Source organism: Alternaria infectoria (genome assembly GCF_024043175.1).
Source record: "Alternaria infectoria strain BMP 0036 chromosome Unknown scaffold_2, whole genome shotgun sequence".
Lineage (NCBI taxonomy): Eukaryota > Fungi > Ascomycota > Dothideomycetes > Pleosporales > Pleosporaceae > Alternaria > Alternaria infectoria.
The window spans coordinates 380,579-395,836 of record NW_026250691.1 but is presented as its reverse complement, the minus strand read 5'-3'; the positions used below and the strand labels follow the sequence as shown (position 1 = coordinate 395,836).

The 15,258-nt window shown below is 54.2% G+C and overlaps 6 protein-coding genes across 6 annotated transcripts; 2 read left to right on the top strand and 4 right to left on the bottom strand.

Moving 5' to 3' along the window:
- Positions 1-507: 507 nt before the first annotated feature.
- Positions 508-2,133, bottom strand: J4E92_001586 (uncharacterized protein; the record flags this gene model as incomplete). Its single annotated transcript, XM_051492997.1, has 1 exon — positions 508-2,133. One exon carries the CDS (start codon positions 2,131-2,133, stop codon positions 508-510), a length of 1,626 nt encoding a protein of 541 aa, XP_051356228.1.
- A 1,022-nt stretch (positions 2,134-3,155) lies between these two features.
- Positions 3,156-4,402, top strand: J4E92_001585 (uncharacterized protein; the record flags this gene model as incomplete). The annotated part of the gene is made up of 2 exons (XM_051492996.1): positions 3,156-3,494; positions 3,545-4,402. 2 exons carry the CDS (start codon positions 3,156-3,158, stop codon positions 4,400-4,402), a joined length of 1,197 nt encoding a protein of 398 aa, XP_051356227.1.
- Positions 4,403-4,624: 222 nt separating this feature from the next.
- J4E92_001584 (uncharacterized protein) lies at positions 4,625-8,823 on the bottom strand (the record flags this gene model as incomplete). The annotated part of the gene is made up of 7 exons (XM_051492995.1): positions 4,625-6,085; positions 6,134-6,444; positions 6,494-7,290; positions 7,648-8,071; positions 8,118-8,634; positions 8,682-8,705; positions 8,755-8,823. The coding sequence occupies 7 exons, from the start codon at positions 8,821-8,823 to the stop codon at positions 4,625-4,627; spliced, it is 3,603 nt and encodes a 1,200-aa protein (XP_051356226.1).
- A 238-nt stretch (positions 8,824-9,061) lies between these two features.
- Positions 9,062-10,591, top strand: J4E92_001583 (uncharacterized protein; the record flags this gene model as incomplete). The annotated part of the gene is made up of 3 exons (XM_051492994.1): positions 9,062-9,203; positions 9,264-9,291; positions 9,514-10,591. The coding sequence occupies 3 exons, from the start codon at positions 9,062-9,064 to the stop codon at positions 10,589-10,591; spliced, it is 1,248 nt and encodes a 415-aa protein (XP_051356225.1).
- Positions 10,592-11,057: 466 nt separating this feature from the next.
- Positions 11,058-12,089, bottom strand: J4E92_001582 (uncharacterized protein; the record flags this gene model as incomplete). The annotated part of the gene is made up of 2 exons (XM_051492993.1): positions 11,058-11,741; positions 11,826-12,089. The coding sequence occupies 2 exons, from the start codon at positions 12,087-12,089 to the stop codon at positions 11,058-11,060; spliced, it is 948 nt and encodes a 315-aa protein (XP_051356224.1).
- Positions 12,090-13,387: 1,298 nt separating this feature from the next.
- J4E92_001581 (uncharacterized protein) lies at positions 13,388-15,158 on the bottom strand (the record flags this gene model as incomplete). The annotated part of the gene is made up of 3 exons (XM_051492992.1): positions 13,388-14,614; positions 14,786-15,045; positions 15,134-15,158. 3 exons carry the CDS (start codon positions 15,156-15,158, stop codon positions 13,388-13,390), a joined length of 1,512 nt encoding a protein of 503 aa, XP_051356223.1.
- Between the last annotated feature and the right edge of the window lie 100 nt (positions 15,159-15,258).

The window sequence follows — 15,258 nt, the reverse complement described above, 5'->3', positions numbered from 1 at the left end:
ATCGCGGGGTTCAGTCTCATCAGACTCTGCGTCAATGAACACCTGCAATACAGGTGTCTTTGATGTTCGAAGAGGTTTTGGAATAAGGTTGTCCGGGCTCGACGGTCGTGAAGAGGCTTCGGTGACGCAGTAAGCTTGATAAGGCCGCCTGGGGAGTGTGTCATGTAGTGAAAGCAGCGCCTCGCCAGGCCCTTCTTCAGGTGTTCCAATGGGTATAAAATGGGTGTGATCCATGAGTTTGGCGTTGTCTGGAAATTGAGGGATTGCGCGAGATCAAGTTAGGGGGGTGGAAGAGGGGACGTGGTAAATTCATTGAGAAAGTAATACTGTACGCTCAACATACATTGCTTGAATGTTTGTCTCTGCCGATTTTATAGACGTTCCACCGACGAAGGTCGCGAATCCGACCGTTGACCGTAACGTCATCACCCCGAGCACGTACCTTGTGACTGAGGCAGCAACAGCAAACGGTCGTGACCGAGAGCCATATCGTCCGTGCACAAACCATTAAATGCCGAGCGCAGAGTAACAGTCGTGCGCACCTTTCCTCAGGCCTTGCTCGAAAAGCCAAGTGAAGCCACCTCTGTATCCACTCTCTCTAATTCGCTTGAGGACCCACAATTCGAACATGCCAATTTTGTCGCCTTTTGTTTCTCCACACCCAAAGAAGGCGAGAGCGTCTTGATATCCAACTTGCCAGCCATGTTCGTACTTTTCGTGCTCATAGTGACCGTTGGGATCCACTCCACTCCAGTAAGACACGTGCTGTTGGACAGCCTCATGCATCCGCCCATCTTTTTCGTGTCTGGCTTTCTCGACCACCCCACGCCTATCATCAGCGGACATTGTTGTGTACTGAGGTGGCACAATGCTCCCGTCTTCCGTTTTAGCTTTGAAGCCCCACTCACCACCAGGCATCCAATCCATTTTCCAGGTCCAGAAGAAACTGCCGCCAGCTCGTTGCTGGTACCGCCTACTCTGCGCTTGACCAAACTGCTGCACGAGCTCTTCCTTGGGGACTCCGCCGCCCTTGGCCCAAGAGTCTTCGGTCATGACGCAGGAGTACTCGCCAACAATGACTTGTACTGCACCACGGTCATGGATGGAGCCTTCTTTACCGTCAAGCTGTCCAAGCTTGGTGCCGGCCTCTTCCGTGATTTGCTGTGGTGTCTTTGCTTTATCTTCGTCTGTGAAAGCCCAGTAGTAGTGCGTATCGATCACTACTGGGCACTGCGGGTGCGAGTAGATGGAGTTCTTCTGCAAAGTCCAGTCGACTGCTTTCTCTAGGTGCCAACCGTCGGAGATGATGATAGGAATGCCGGGATCGATAGCAGAGACAGCAGCTATACATTCGTCGTACCACTCATACATGCGTTCTGATTCCCACTCAGCCTCGTTGACGAGCTGGAGACCGGCAATCTCAGCTCCAGCCTTTGTGTCCTCAGCAATGAATTGGCAGCAGTGAACGCCCAGCGCACGGTTGGTATGGCTGGTCCAGAGTTCAGCACGGCCACTGTTGGTACCGGAGTGTTCCTGGGCGTTTCCACCTCCTGGCAATGCATGTAGATCGATGAGAACACCAATAGAGCGTGCACGCAGGCGTTGGATCAGCGTGCGGATACTGTCCCATGCTCCAGTGTATATTTCTGCGTACGGCTCGAAAGGTGTGCCCCGAGTGAAAACTGCTCCGGGAAGGTCGTAGTAACCGATGGGCAGGCGGACGGTAGTGCATTTGGCTACATTAGCAAGCCATCCGATGGCGTTATCGGTTACGATGTTGGCCCAATGCTCTTCGAACTTTTGTTTCGTTTCAGCCATGCCAATCTTGTCGACCCAGGCCTGGACTGCTGCAAGCTCGCTTGATCCCTCAGAACCGTCAGGAAATCGAGAGCCTTGAAGCCAACGTTCAATGACGTAGACCGAGCCGAGGTTAGTGCCGTGATGATAGCGGTAGCGAAGTATATCTAGAGTTGTCGGATCGCTGATTCCATGTTGCTGCTGTTGCTGATGAGCTGGAGGAAAGTGGTGTTGATGTTGTGCCTCAGCGGCTCCGTCAAATTTTGAGTTGCAAGGCTCGTCGCGTTGAGTGAAGCCTTTGAGTTCGGCTTTGGCTTTTTGAAGGAAGCCCTTCATCGTGGATATGCTGATCGGGTTAGTACACTAGTGAGCGGATGCCTCAGTTGGGTAACGAACAGATTGTTGATAGATGCTCAGATCGAGTTTCAAGGTGCAGGTGAGTCTCTGGACTTAAACAAGTTCTGTTTTAGGGATTTTGAGGATTGAAAGTCGAGTGTATATAGGGTTGGCTGTGCTAGTGAGTAGGTGTGGCTGAGCCATCATGGTGGAGCAATGGAGCCGCGTAGCCGTGCATTTGCTTCTATTTTGATGACGTAAGACAAGGAATGGAGACCCGTAGCAAGTGCGGCCGGCATGCACGTAGGTTCGTGCACAGAAACTGTGGCTGCATCTTATCGTGCTATCTTATCTGTGCAAGTGCCTCGGAACTTTGACGAACGCGTGGGTTCTCTAGCTTGAGACGCGCCGTACTAGAGTCGTGGTGGTCTACTCACTGCAAAGCGACGGGACCATTGCTAAGAAGATGTGGATCAATCATCATCCACGTGTCCTAGTCGTAGCTTACTCGTGAAGGTGACTCTGCTGGCAGCAACAGCAACGGGGAAAGTGCAGAGAGAATGTCCTCCGCGCCACGCGTTCTTCGAGGGCCCCAACAGGTGTCGTTCGACGCGTAATTCAATGCAAATGTGTAACGATAGTAGATAGAGGATCGAGGAACAGAATTGGAACACCTCCCAGTCATGTCAACTTTGTGCTGTGCTAGTTCAGGCGCCATCCCGCCTTCTCGCCAAGCTGGACCCTGACATGCCACCCAATCGCGTCGCCTAGCGCCTCTGCTGCGACTTCCCCAACCGCGACGCGACTGCTCCCACACCATCACCCTCATTCCAATTCTGTTTTGATTTGTCTTTCCCAACGTTGAACACGACACAGAAAGACTCATTACTATTTTGTGGCTACACTTCCGTTCCACATCACAAGAGCGCATCCACGCGCGTCATTCGTCCCGTCTCAACGCGTCGCAATATCCCTCAAGTCGCAAAGACAACATGAGCGCCACAACACCGCAGCGGCCAAACATGGCCACTCAGTATACCCCCTCCAAGACACCCTCGCGACGCGTGCTTGGGGATCTCACCCCAAAGGCCATAAATACGCCCTCCACCCCTCATGGACCGTCTGAAGTCGCTCGAGCCCAAAGCCCGCTGAAGCAGGTTACTACGCACACCCCGACCAACCCTGTCGGCAAGGAAAACCTCATGACTCCCCAGACCAACTCAAACAGCAAGAAGAGGGGCATAGAAGACGTCGACGGCGCTGAGGCCGTTGAGAGTGTGAAGATGCTTGCCCACGCCCGCAACGAGAGTCTTCCTACCGCCGGCGTGCGCCTAACCACTGATGCGGTGCAGAAGCATACGGTAGGCCACACGCGATACTGACGCGTCTTGACACCACTGACATATCGAAGGAGAACAACCCTATTGGCCTCGCAGATCCTGGATCTCCCACCGAGCGCGCTACACCAACACCCTCGCCCGAACCAGAGCCGTTACAAGCCTCCCAGAAGAGCAATCAGTCCTTCTCCGACCTTCTCAACTACGAGCTGTGTGCCAGCCAGAAGAGCGAACATGGAGAACGTGTAGCTATGCCAGCGGCTCCCCCCGCACCAGCACCCGTGGAAGGAAAGAGGAAATCGCGTGCCGAACAGTTGCGCACGCGTCTCAAGTTTGGACTGTATAAGCTCAAGACAAACCAAGTCACGAAACGCGACGCGGATATCATTGGACCCTATGAAGCTCGCGCCTCTTACTCGTCGGACGCGCTCAACGCGTCAAGATCAACAGCCATGACAACTTCACGCGAATCTCTAGGCGATCCCCGCGTACCCAACATCACCGTATCTTCTCCACGACGCGATCAAGGGCCAGTCTTCGTGAGGGCCAATCTAGATCCCTTCCACCCGATCTCCAAACTCGGTCCCGCACCCGTTCAATTCGCCATACCCCAAGGCAACATGCCCGCATCATCGCGCATGGTGCCCGGCTATGCATTCACGTCTTCACCACCCGGGCCTCAACTGCCCCACTCAGTAGCCCCCGATCAACTCTCGTCGCCTGTGCGACCCAGGAACTACTACCCGCCGCACTCTGACTCAAGAACACGAATGGGTGAGCACGATGCAGAGCGCATCAACGTGCAGGAAGAGAACCCGCACTACAGGCTTCAGAGAATGAAGCAACAACACTATAGTCTGGCTAGCAGTGTCGGCGGTGTTAAGAGCGACGCCGCAGAAGGCCTGCTACAACTCATGCAAGATACACGGTAGATACCCCATGTAGAAGCATGGACACATTATTACTCGTTGCATCCGTGGTTTCTTAAGATCACCATACTATGGCCTAATCAATTCTTACGAACTGATGATTTGCTCGAAGAGAATATCTCACCGTGATGTTCTTGACGTGACGCTCCATGAGATGAGGGCTAACAAGTTAGGAACATGGCCAGATTTTTGGTGAGAGTTGCTTTGAAGAGTTGAATTTGGTGACTACAAAGTGCGAACGTTGTCTTCGCTTTCGGTAACCAAGTCGTCAGATCGTGACTCCATGTTTCCATCAACTGGCTGCTCTTCCACCACATCCTCAACAGCTACCGCGTTCTCTTTCGCCTCAACATCGTCCTTCACATCCGGGTATTCCCCAACGCGTTCGACAAGATCGTTCGGCGGCTCCATGCTCTGCTCATCCACAGCCTGAGCTCGATCTCCCGATAATCCCATTCTTTTCGCCTTCCGTCCACTGTTCATATCGCGAGGGCGGACTACGCGAGACGGAGGAAGTGTCTGCTTACTCGCATCAGTGATCAAGTCTGCCATCTTGAAACACCTCTCCACGAAGGCTTTCATCGCACTTTCGTCGCGCAACTCTGTATCGCCATGGCCACTGTAATGCGCAGTGAGCGCGCCGCCCTTGGCACCGAGCTTGCCAGACTGCACAGTGTTGTACGAAACACCTACACCGAATAGGTTTCCAATCACCGGTTGCCGGAACTGGATACCAGAGAAGTGATACGTGACGGTACGCATGCCCGTTTCTTCACTCGGGAATCCGGGTATAGTCCACTTGGGGATCTGGATGCGGAGAGGTGGCGCAGTGAGGCGGCCACCGCTCTCAATGTTGTCTGTTACGGCATCAACCCATGCCTGTACATTCTCGTCATTGTGGTCCCTGTTGTTGAAGCTGAGGTTTGCTCGGCGTTGAAATCGTACATCTACGGCCTTGTCTGGGAGCAGAACATCGTGGATACGATGATCGAAGCTCAGTGCGAGTTTGCGGAAAGTGGCTTTGGCACCACTGCGACCAGTACGCATTTGGATCCTGAGTTTGGGAAATATTTGTCCTGGCTCGTGCTCCAGGTCAGGTCTGAATTCGTAGTGCAAAGATGGTGTTTGCAAGCGCGAAACGACAGAATAGTTGGGCGATGTGAAGACACTATTCAGTCCCGGGAATGTTGACAGAAAAGGTGCCTTGGACGGTTCGGAAAGAGCAGCTTCCACTACTCGGCTGGGGTCCACATCTTCGAGAGGGAATAGAGCCTGGCCAAATTCGGCGGAGACCTCGTATGTTGGGTTCGGTATCCAATTGCTCAACTCGTGTTTAGGCAATGACACAGCAGAAGCGGGTCGTAGAATGGTCCCTAGAGTCCGGTTCACGAGACCGTGGAGTGTTGTTTTTGGGGCTTTTGCGGGTTTCGCAGCCTGAGCTTCCGCAGTGTCAGGCTCAGTGAGCCGCATGATAGGCATTGACAGACGTCCCAACTCTCGTTTGCGATACTTGTATTTCAAAGAATCGTGTTCGGTAAGAACCGGCAACAAGAACGCTGCACTCTCGGCACTTCCCAGTTTCTGAGTGTCGAAGGTACGCTCAGCTGCATCCTTGAAAGGCAAAAACCTGACCAGTGTCCTTTTTGCCTCTTCTATGGAGCTCACGTCGAAGCCTCTGATTACCAACTAAAAGAATTAGCTCGGTTTTGAACGATATACAGAGATCGTGCATACCATAGACTTGCCGACTGCCTCAATACTCGTGCGAGTCAGAGCCGAGACGACATCAAAGTCTTTCTGTGTATAAAACAAAGTTACCAGATTGGACTTTGAATCCAACGCAACAGGGCCATTTGCTAGCTGGCGTAAATAGTTGTTCAGGTTCATCCGCTTCAATTCAGTGTGTTGGAAGGCTTCCTCGATATCATTGGCAGCGTACTCTGCTGTCGTCTTATCGGATGTGATGCGGAGGGCGTTATCCGGTTTGTACATGTCGAGCCTCACTCGTCGGGTCCGTCGAATCTTGTCAAAAAGGGTGTCTTTGTCTGCAGGCATGTTAGCGAGATCCACGATTAAGGATGCTATAGTACGTACCACCAGCCTTAAGCAGCATCACCTGCCACGGTTGCAGAGAAAGCTCTAGCTCTCCGGGGGATTCGATTTCTTCCAAGAGTACGAGATTCCAAACATCCCTCATTATGCGATCAACAAGCAGCTGCTTGCTGACGTTCTTGCGGTAGCCCATGATCTTGACAATACGATCAACGCCAGGCAGGCGTTGAGTTATCGGCGTAGTACCTGGCTGCCATTCTGATCGCTCCACAGGTTGCTTCTGGTTTCCTAGTTGGTCCTTCCGTTTGATGCTGTCGATCACTCCCTGATTAACCTTCTCTTGCCGTATATTCTTTGCGACCGAGTAGAAGATTATCAATTGCTGTTGCGTGAAGCCTTTCATGAGGGTCTTTCTCAGCTTGACAAACGTAGTCTGCTTGACGTGATGCGGCTCATTGGGGTCGCCATCGTTGTTCGGTCGCAAGGTCTCGATCTGCTTGTATATTTCTTCCGGCGCGAGCGCTTTCCCTTCTTCTTCGATTGAGGCAAGAATGTCTGGGACCTCGAGAGGTTCGGAGATTTCGATTACTTCGGCATCTTCGGAGGCTTCGGTGGTTGTGGTGGCTTCTCTTTGTGCTGGTTCCCCGACTTCCCTCAGGACCAAGATATCGGCATCGTCGCCCAATCGCTTGACGCCCAGATCTTGCGAAGTTTCTCGTAGGATCTTTTCTCCCTTCCTCTTCCTCAAGCGATTGATCGGCGTCACTTGTTTTGTGATCTTCAGAGGCGGTGGTTGCTCGTCTTCAGCATCACCGCGGCGGCGTGCAGACGCAGAAAACCTGGCTCGGGATGGTGGGCGAGGAAAAGCGGGCAGTCGCCGTCGGGCAATTTGCGCTTCACATCGGAGGCATACAAATGCACTCGAGGTCCGGGGCGCAAGCATGAAGGAGGACGAAGCGGGGAAAAAGTGCAATGAGGATGGCAGTGACGGGCTCGGAAAGTGCGATGCGTGCTCCAACTTTCGTGACCGCCCTAATTCTGCCATCGCGCTTTCACGTGTGAGGCGCGTCATAGTGCGACGCCCGCGAGCATTACTTCAGAGTTCAATATTAAATGTAGGAATTTGCATTTCAGTGGCACCTTTTGACCTTCAAGTTGGACGACGCCAGCTGCAAAGATCTTCGCGCAGGTCAAACTCATCTACCTCATGGTGTGGACGATGTCGCTTGCGTGCCGCCTCTGCCTTCATCTGCGATGCCTGCTGCTCCAAACTTCCCCGGCCCCGCACGTTAGGCGAGTGATTCGATTTCATATCTCCAGGACGCAGCGTCTCATGCGACTTGCGATGAGCGCTGCTGCCGCCGCGCATGTGACCGTGCTCGCTCTCACTCACAGAGCTGCTGCTATCGCCTGCTGCAAATCGCAAGGGCTGAGCTCGTGGCTGCTGGGAGTATGGTTTCTCGCGGTCGCCCCATCCGTCTCCGCCAGCGAATATGTCTTCGATACATTCATCTGCCTTGAGCTCGCCGGGTTGTGCAGACCAGTATGCGGCGAGGGTGCGTCTGTACATGTCTTGGAGCTCGCCGGCTTCGCGGGATTTGCTCGTCAGGGAGGGCGCAGCTGTGGGCGTTAGCACGAGACCCGTGTATAGTTCAGAGTGTCCTACCTCCGTGGTCCTCAAGTTCGGCCTGCTCTCCCGCCATGATACCAGCGATGCCACTGAAGACCTGCGCCGTCTTCAAGGCCGGCGCAACAAAGTTCTTGTCGCCTTCCGTCTGCTTCATGTATATTCCGACCTTGAGCGTGCTGTTGATCTTGCTGTCTTGCATGAGGTACCTCCTCGTGACGCCTGGTTCCTCGCCCGCGATGGTCGCCATCTCGCTCTGCTCCACGTACTCGGCCAGGTTGAGCTTGACAGTTCCTAACGTGATGCGCTCGCCTCGTCCTGAGCCTCGGCCGTATTCTTGCACGACCTCCAACTCGACATAACACTCCTGCAGCATGCCATTCTTGTCGACGGTGAGACGGACAGGGAGGGTGATGTCGTAGTTGTAGGCGACTTTATGGTCCTTGACTTGGCAGCTGTCTGTGCGACCGCGGTGCTCGGCGGCCGTGGAGTGGGAGAGGTGCCATTTTATGAATGAGGTGCCAGAAACGAGTGGTACGTTGTTGAGGTCGATTATCTGCTGTCGTCAGAGTGTGGTCGTATGCCTGAGTATGGATAGCTCACTCGTAGGTGTAGATCAAATTTTGGCTGCGCAAATGTCAGCCTGTGCAACTTTGGTGTACTGGCGCAGTCTTACTCGTCGGTTCTTGGGTACTGTGATTGTGAGTGTCTGGGTCGCGAATGCGACGGTGCGGCGCACGGCCATTGCTCACCAAACGCTTGCATGTTGAGAAGAGAAGAGGAGGAACAAGGCGATACGGGGAGGTGAAGGAGTCTGGGTCTCACTCGCGCTGAGCGTGTGACAGGGTTCTTTGTGACTGAGTAGCAGGAGCGATGCTCTGCGACTGCGAAGGTAACAATGGACCCTGACGTGCCTGGCTCCCCGGATGCTCCGAGCCCCAACCGCGCCCTCGCTCCTTCACCCACCACCTCGCCTCACTGCCATGGCTGCAGACGCCGACGCAGATGCCATCGCAGACTGCGTGCTCCGGGCCTTTGCTCAGCTACCTGAAAAGCGGAAGCCGAGACCCCGCCACGATGGCGCAAGGGAATGGGTACCCCTCGCCGGAATCGTCTTATCTAAAGGTAATCGCTCACTTGCTTCCGGAAGGAGCTATGCTTGCTTATGCTCATGACCTAGTCAAGGTGGCGCTCTATCATGCGTATCGTTAGGGTGAGCCATTTCCATCAGCCGACCTCCGAAGACTGTCTCTTCAACGGATATCGTGTAGTCCAGTGATTTACCGGGTGTGACACCACGCATACACTTCAGACAGCAGGGGCAAAACGCCCCACTGAGGAAGCGGAGCTCCTAGATTGCTCTGAACTTAGCATGCTCGAACATACTACGATACGACCTGTGAATAAGTCATGACACCAGCTGAACCTCCCTTAGAACTGGCATGAAATGTCTCCCCTCCAACAAATTACCCCTCGCACACGGCAACATCCTCCACGACTGGCACGCCGAAGTCATAGCGCTCCGAGCCTTCAACCGCTACCTTATAGACGAATGCATTCTCATCTCGACGCCGCCTTATCCAACATCCGACTTCCTTCGGCGGCTGTCGCCTGACGAACATTCCGAAAGTCTACGCCAGCCGTTCACTATCCGAGAAGATGTGTCCATCCACATGTACTGCTCTGAAGCTCCCTGTGGAGATGCCAGCATGGAGCTCACCATGGCTGCGCAGGAAGATGCAACGCCGTGGACTAGTGCACCACCAACTCTATCTACCGGATCTGATGCAGTTGACCAAGTAGAAACATTGGCTCTCCGGGGTCGATCGAACTTCTCTCTTCTAGGCATTGTCCGCGCAAAGCCTTCGCGACCTGATGCCCCGCCTACGCTGAGCAAATCTTGCACCGACAAATTGGCAGTCAAACAAGCTACCTCCTTGCTGTCATCTACATCATCTCTACTAATCAGTCCTCGGAATGCTTATTTGGAGACCTTGGTTCTACCAGACTCCCAATACGTACCACAAGCATGCGAGCGGGCCTTCTCCTCCTCAGGTCGTCTCAACAATCTCGACCCAAAGCATACCACCGAGTGGAAAGGCGGCTATCGTTTCCAACCGTTCAATATCCTTCCAACAACCCGCGAGTTCACGTGGTCACGCCGCGCATTATCTGTTACCGAAAAAGCCGTGCCGAGTAATCTCTCCGCTGTGTGGACGCCAGGCTGGCAGGAGACTTTGATCGGCGGTGTGCTGCAGGGCCGGAAGCAACTAGACCCCCGGGGAGCAAGTAGGATATGTCGGAAGGGACTATGGATGGAAGCTCTTCGTTTAGCAGGATTATTGGGTGGAGCGGTGGCGGCTAGTGAGGCACTTCGCATGAAGACGTATGCGGACCTGAAAAAGTCTGAAGAACTGGAGGAGAGAATCAAAGTCAAAGATGACATACGCAAAGCACTGAAGGGATGGGTAAGAAATACTGGTGACGACAAATTCTCCTCAGAAGCCCCGTGATAGATTTCACACAAGTGTATCTAGATATCGAATACACTTCACACATCTCTGATACCATCTTTGCTCTCACGAAAAGTACCCCACGCACCAGTCCTCCCTCCCCAGCGATCACTCACTACCTCCAGCACGCTCACCATCTCAACACCTCGCTTCGTCCCTTTCCCGCCAGGATCACTATAGTACACTTTCGCGTCCATCTTTCGTTTTGGTAGCCGACTCACCAACACCTCCATATCTGTGTACCGTCCTAGTAAATGAATCAAATTTGGTAGGACGTCATTACTCGCAAAAATGGAAGGGGGAAGTGGTGGCTCTCGCCGCTGTTGCGGAGGTAGAGGGCTTAGCTGATTTTGTGGTACAGGGCGTCTAGGTGAAGAAGCGCGTGGAGGAAGAGCTGGGTTTACGAGAAGAGTGTGGAGTGCGTGGGCTTGTGTGAGATTTGAGAGCGTTGTGAGGAAGGCGGCTGCTACTGCGTTTGCTGGAACTGGTCAGTCCGTATTGGGGCTGGGATGTAATAGCAGGTACCTTGTATATAGTCTTTCTTCAACAAAGGGTTGAGGACTTGAGCAAGGTTGTCGATCAGGACGATCTTGATGGGTCCCGGCACAATCTCTGCATTTGTGTCTTCTGAAGGCTCGATTCGGACTGGCTCTGGGTTCTGTACAGGCTGCGCTTCTGTGGTGCCGGTAACGTCTGAATCGAATAACATCTCCTCGTCGTCTTCTTCGTCTTCGCTATCTGCAACATAAGTTCGCTTCACTGGTACCTTCTCGACGGGCGCCTCCTCCTGCGCACGCTCCTCAATGGGTGAAGTCGCTTTCTTCTCCCCAGTACTAGAAGCAAGTTCAACGTCCTTCTTCTTTTCGATCCCATCCCGGATCTCACCAATAGCCTCTCTCACACCCACGAAATCGAAAACACGCATAATCTTGACACGGTCAAGTACCTTTGCTGCTAGATCCTCAGTCGGAGTTTCAGGTCCCTGGTTTAGTGATGAACGCAAGGATGTTTGGATATCTGGTCGTCGTGACAGTTGAGCGACGATCATGGTGTAAAGTCGTAGTACATCGAAGTTGCCGGTGGTGTCAACTACAGCAGCCGTCGAGTTCTCGTATTGAAGAAGAGAGCTCGCAAGCAGGGTACAGCAGATCTAGAAGTGTTAATCTAACGCCTGTTCATCTTCGGACTTCCTCGCAATATGTTGTTCTTTGACATCCACAGTCGGGATACTCACCTCACTTCCACCCGCCCCAGCTTCTCCACTGACTCCTACAACTCTTCCGCTCTGTATCCCACCGCCGAAAGCATCGTCTAAGCTCTTGACTCCAGTTTGTAGTAGGTTTCCTCCAACGCCATTTTGGTGCTGAAGATTGACGTTGCAGACGCTCTCGAGCAGCTCATCGAGGTCTTGGTCGCCAATCAACTGGGATGCAAGCAACGGCTCTGCGGGTCTTGCTGATATACTCAGCCTATCGAGAGCTAGTTGAGCGGCAGCCATATCGCTATCTGGTGTACGATGGTGAGGCACGGCACTGTGAGTGTAGTGGTGCAGGCTTATCGGAACCACATTCGGAAAGAGAAGCGCTAGCGCGAGATGAAATGGAGGAAGGTGCAACCTTTGTTGAAAACGTACAATTCTGCTGTTCTTTCAACTTGGATACAAATCGACAGACAACGAAAATTATGGTGCTACCAGAATCACGTGCATGCAGGAATCTCTTCGACATTGCCTAATACTAGACCCATCGCTGTCTCGACGCGCCAGGCCTTGATCAAAGAAGAGCAGCACCTGCACTTCCATCCTTCTTCACGTACCAAGTGATGCATCCACGTCATGTACTAGCTCTACAGAATCCTGAGCCTCTGTACGCACTACATGCTCAGCCCAATCCTGAGGCATCAATCAACGCCCATCAGCCCGCAGATGCGTATCGCAGCTAACCTCTTCCACAATAACGCACCACCCAATCGACTAGCCGACACTAGGCAAATATCTCGCCGAAACGTGGCATCGAAGATCTTACTGGAGAAATACGGTGGTGGCTTGCGATCCAAACTTCCGCGCCGCCGATCTTATTGCTGGCGTCGTGGCGTGCGGCTGAGAGCATTGATATCGGCGATACATCATCAGGTCATGTGCCAGGGGCAACGCAGCTGCGGCGTCGATGTCCGCCCCTCAAGGATTGGGCAGTAAGCTCGAGTGGGGGTTTCTTGGGCGACAGGAACGCGTCAAGGACGATCCTGGCGGGCGCCAGGAACAATCGGATGCCCCTGAACATCGAGCGGGTCTAGATGGCGATCAACGGAGGCAAATAAACGGCATCACATGTGTAGAATTCCAATGGTATGGTATCTTGATGTTTGCAAATTTTGATTCCTAGCTACAGATTCTATGCCTCGCATCCCCAAAGTATCGCAAACTTGATGTGTTATAAGAGCTATGCAAGTAGCCCAATTTCTGCGCATTGAAAGGAAAAAGTGACTCGATTGAAAAAATTGAAGCTGGTGGTTTGAAGAAGGGAGAGCCTTCTTTATCTTGTTGAAGCGTGCCTGAGTTCTGTTACACATGAGTGGTATCCAGACCTCGTGCTTTCAAGCCCCAACGACTCCAGCGCCAGACGGAAGGAAAGTGTATGACCCGAAGGGAGGTGTGTGACGATAGGAGAAATAAGCTGGCTGCAGTCGTCGCCGTGGGCGATATACATCGTGTCTTTTGTGTCCTTCGAAATGGACTTGAGCCGCTCAGAGGGAAGATGAGTGAAGTGGTCGAATCGTTTCAACCATGCCTGGGAATACTCAAGCGGGACGTCGACGTCCGCCCTTGAGAGACTTGACGCGGTTGAGGAACCCACCGCTGGGCTTGGCCTCGCCTGTGGGAGATCCTACACTGTCGGTGGTGATGGATCGCTGCAACGCAGCGCCCCGCGGTGGTGAAGCTCCGCCCTCGTTGGTCTTGATGGCTGCGCCCTTGGCGTCGTAGGCCTTATCGTAGTCGTCGCTGAAAAAAGGGTTCTGCTCTGCGGCCTTGGTCTGCGAGATGGCTCCTGCGCTGTAAGGGCCGCTTGGGCTGGTGGCAGCTCCGTAACGTGCCTCGGGCGAAGTGATGCGTGGGCCGTCACCGTAACGACGGGGCTGAGAGATGCCGCGGAATCGCTGGGCGATGGACTTCTTGCGACCGAGACCGCCGTCAGCTAGTTGCTTCTGCCTCTGAGCATCGGACTCCTCTTGTATCGCTTTGCGGGAAGCCGGGGCGCCCTCAAGGAAGGTGGATGTTCCAAGACCATGGGTCTGCTCGCCGTGTACAATGTCTTCTCGGCCCTTTGCGCTGAACTCTGCGGCCACTGGGGCTGGCTTCTTCCACTCGGTCTCGGCACCGGCAAAGTCGGTGAAGCCCTCGGCACCCCTGCCATGGATCCTGTCCAGATCGATCTTTGTGTTCAGAGGTCCAGAGCCACCCAGAGTGTTGTTGGCTGAACCGACGGGGAAAGCATGCATGGGTGCGCGCTGGTCCTTCTTACGGTTGCGGTGGGGTTGCACAGCGTCGTACGGTCCATCGTGGTGGATCATGCTAGGTCCGTAGATGCCAGTCACATCGAGTTTGTCAATGAGATCAAGACCCTGCGGCCTGCGGACCTTCTTGCCGCCAGATTTGCTGTCCTTGCCGTCTCTAGCACGCTCTTCGCGCTCCTTGCGGCGCTCCCTGCGCCTGCGCTCTTCACGCGGGTCGAGCGAGCCTCGGTCGATGATGGAGGATTCGGAGTTGCGTCGGGGGCGGCGGTTCTCGCGGCGTTCGGGGCTGTTGAGCTGGGGAGGGCGCGACGAGCTGGGAGGTCCACGTGGTCGAGAGCCTCCGCGAGAAGCTTCCCGCATGCGCTGTCTCTCCTCTTCGGAGCGCGAGGGACGGTGGCTTGCACGGGGATCGGTGCCGCTGCGAGCAGGGGCAGGTCGTGGCGGGGGAGCTCGCTTCTTATCGGTGTCGTCGATGGTGAGGTTGGCCTGGGTGAGGGCAGGATAGTCAGCGAACTGCATCACAAAGCGCCTGAAGCGGTCCATGTTGATGGCTCAATGGCGGTGGTGTAGCTAGAGAGTGCACCGCATTTTGCTACAGCGTGCAGCGTGCGCGGCTTGCACGACGTGACGGCGCTGGCAGCCGTCACGGCACGGGCGATTGGCCTGCAAGGGGGGAGAACGTACAAAGAGCTCTTCGGCGGCAAAGCCAAAGTTTGATTTCTTGGGGGAGTCCTTCATGGTGGCCGACATGTCAACGAGGTCTCTGGATGCCTCCTTGTTAAACTCGGCCTCGAAGGTAGATATAAAGGGATTGCGCGACATTGGTCTGCTGCCCGAGCTCGAGCGGTTGGCACTGGCGGGCGAGGGGAAACCGGGAGAGGCAGCGCGGCGGAAGGGGTTGTTGGAGGAGAGGTTGAGCTGCAGGCCTGGCGAGGGTCGCCTTTCTGTAGATAAGCAATATGATCAGCGGCGCGTCCTATTTCGTCACAGCCCAAGTCTCGGTGAAACAGGCAAATTCAGGAGCAGCCTTACCTGGCATTGACGGCTCTGCAAACATGATGCCGTCTGCTGCTCACAACCCTGCTGGGCGGCCCAATCAAACACTGGCGCCGCGGGAGACGACAGGCGTGCTTTGTGCAACTGCTGGCTGGTGACGC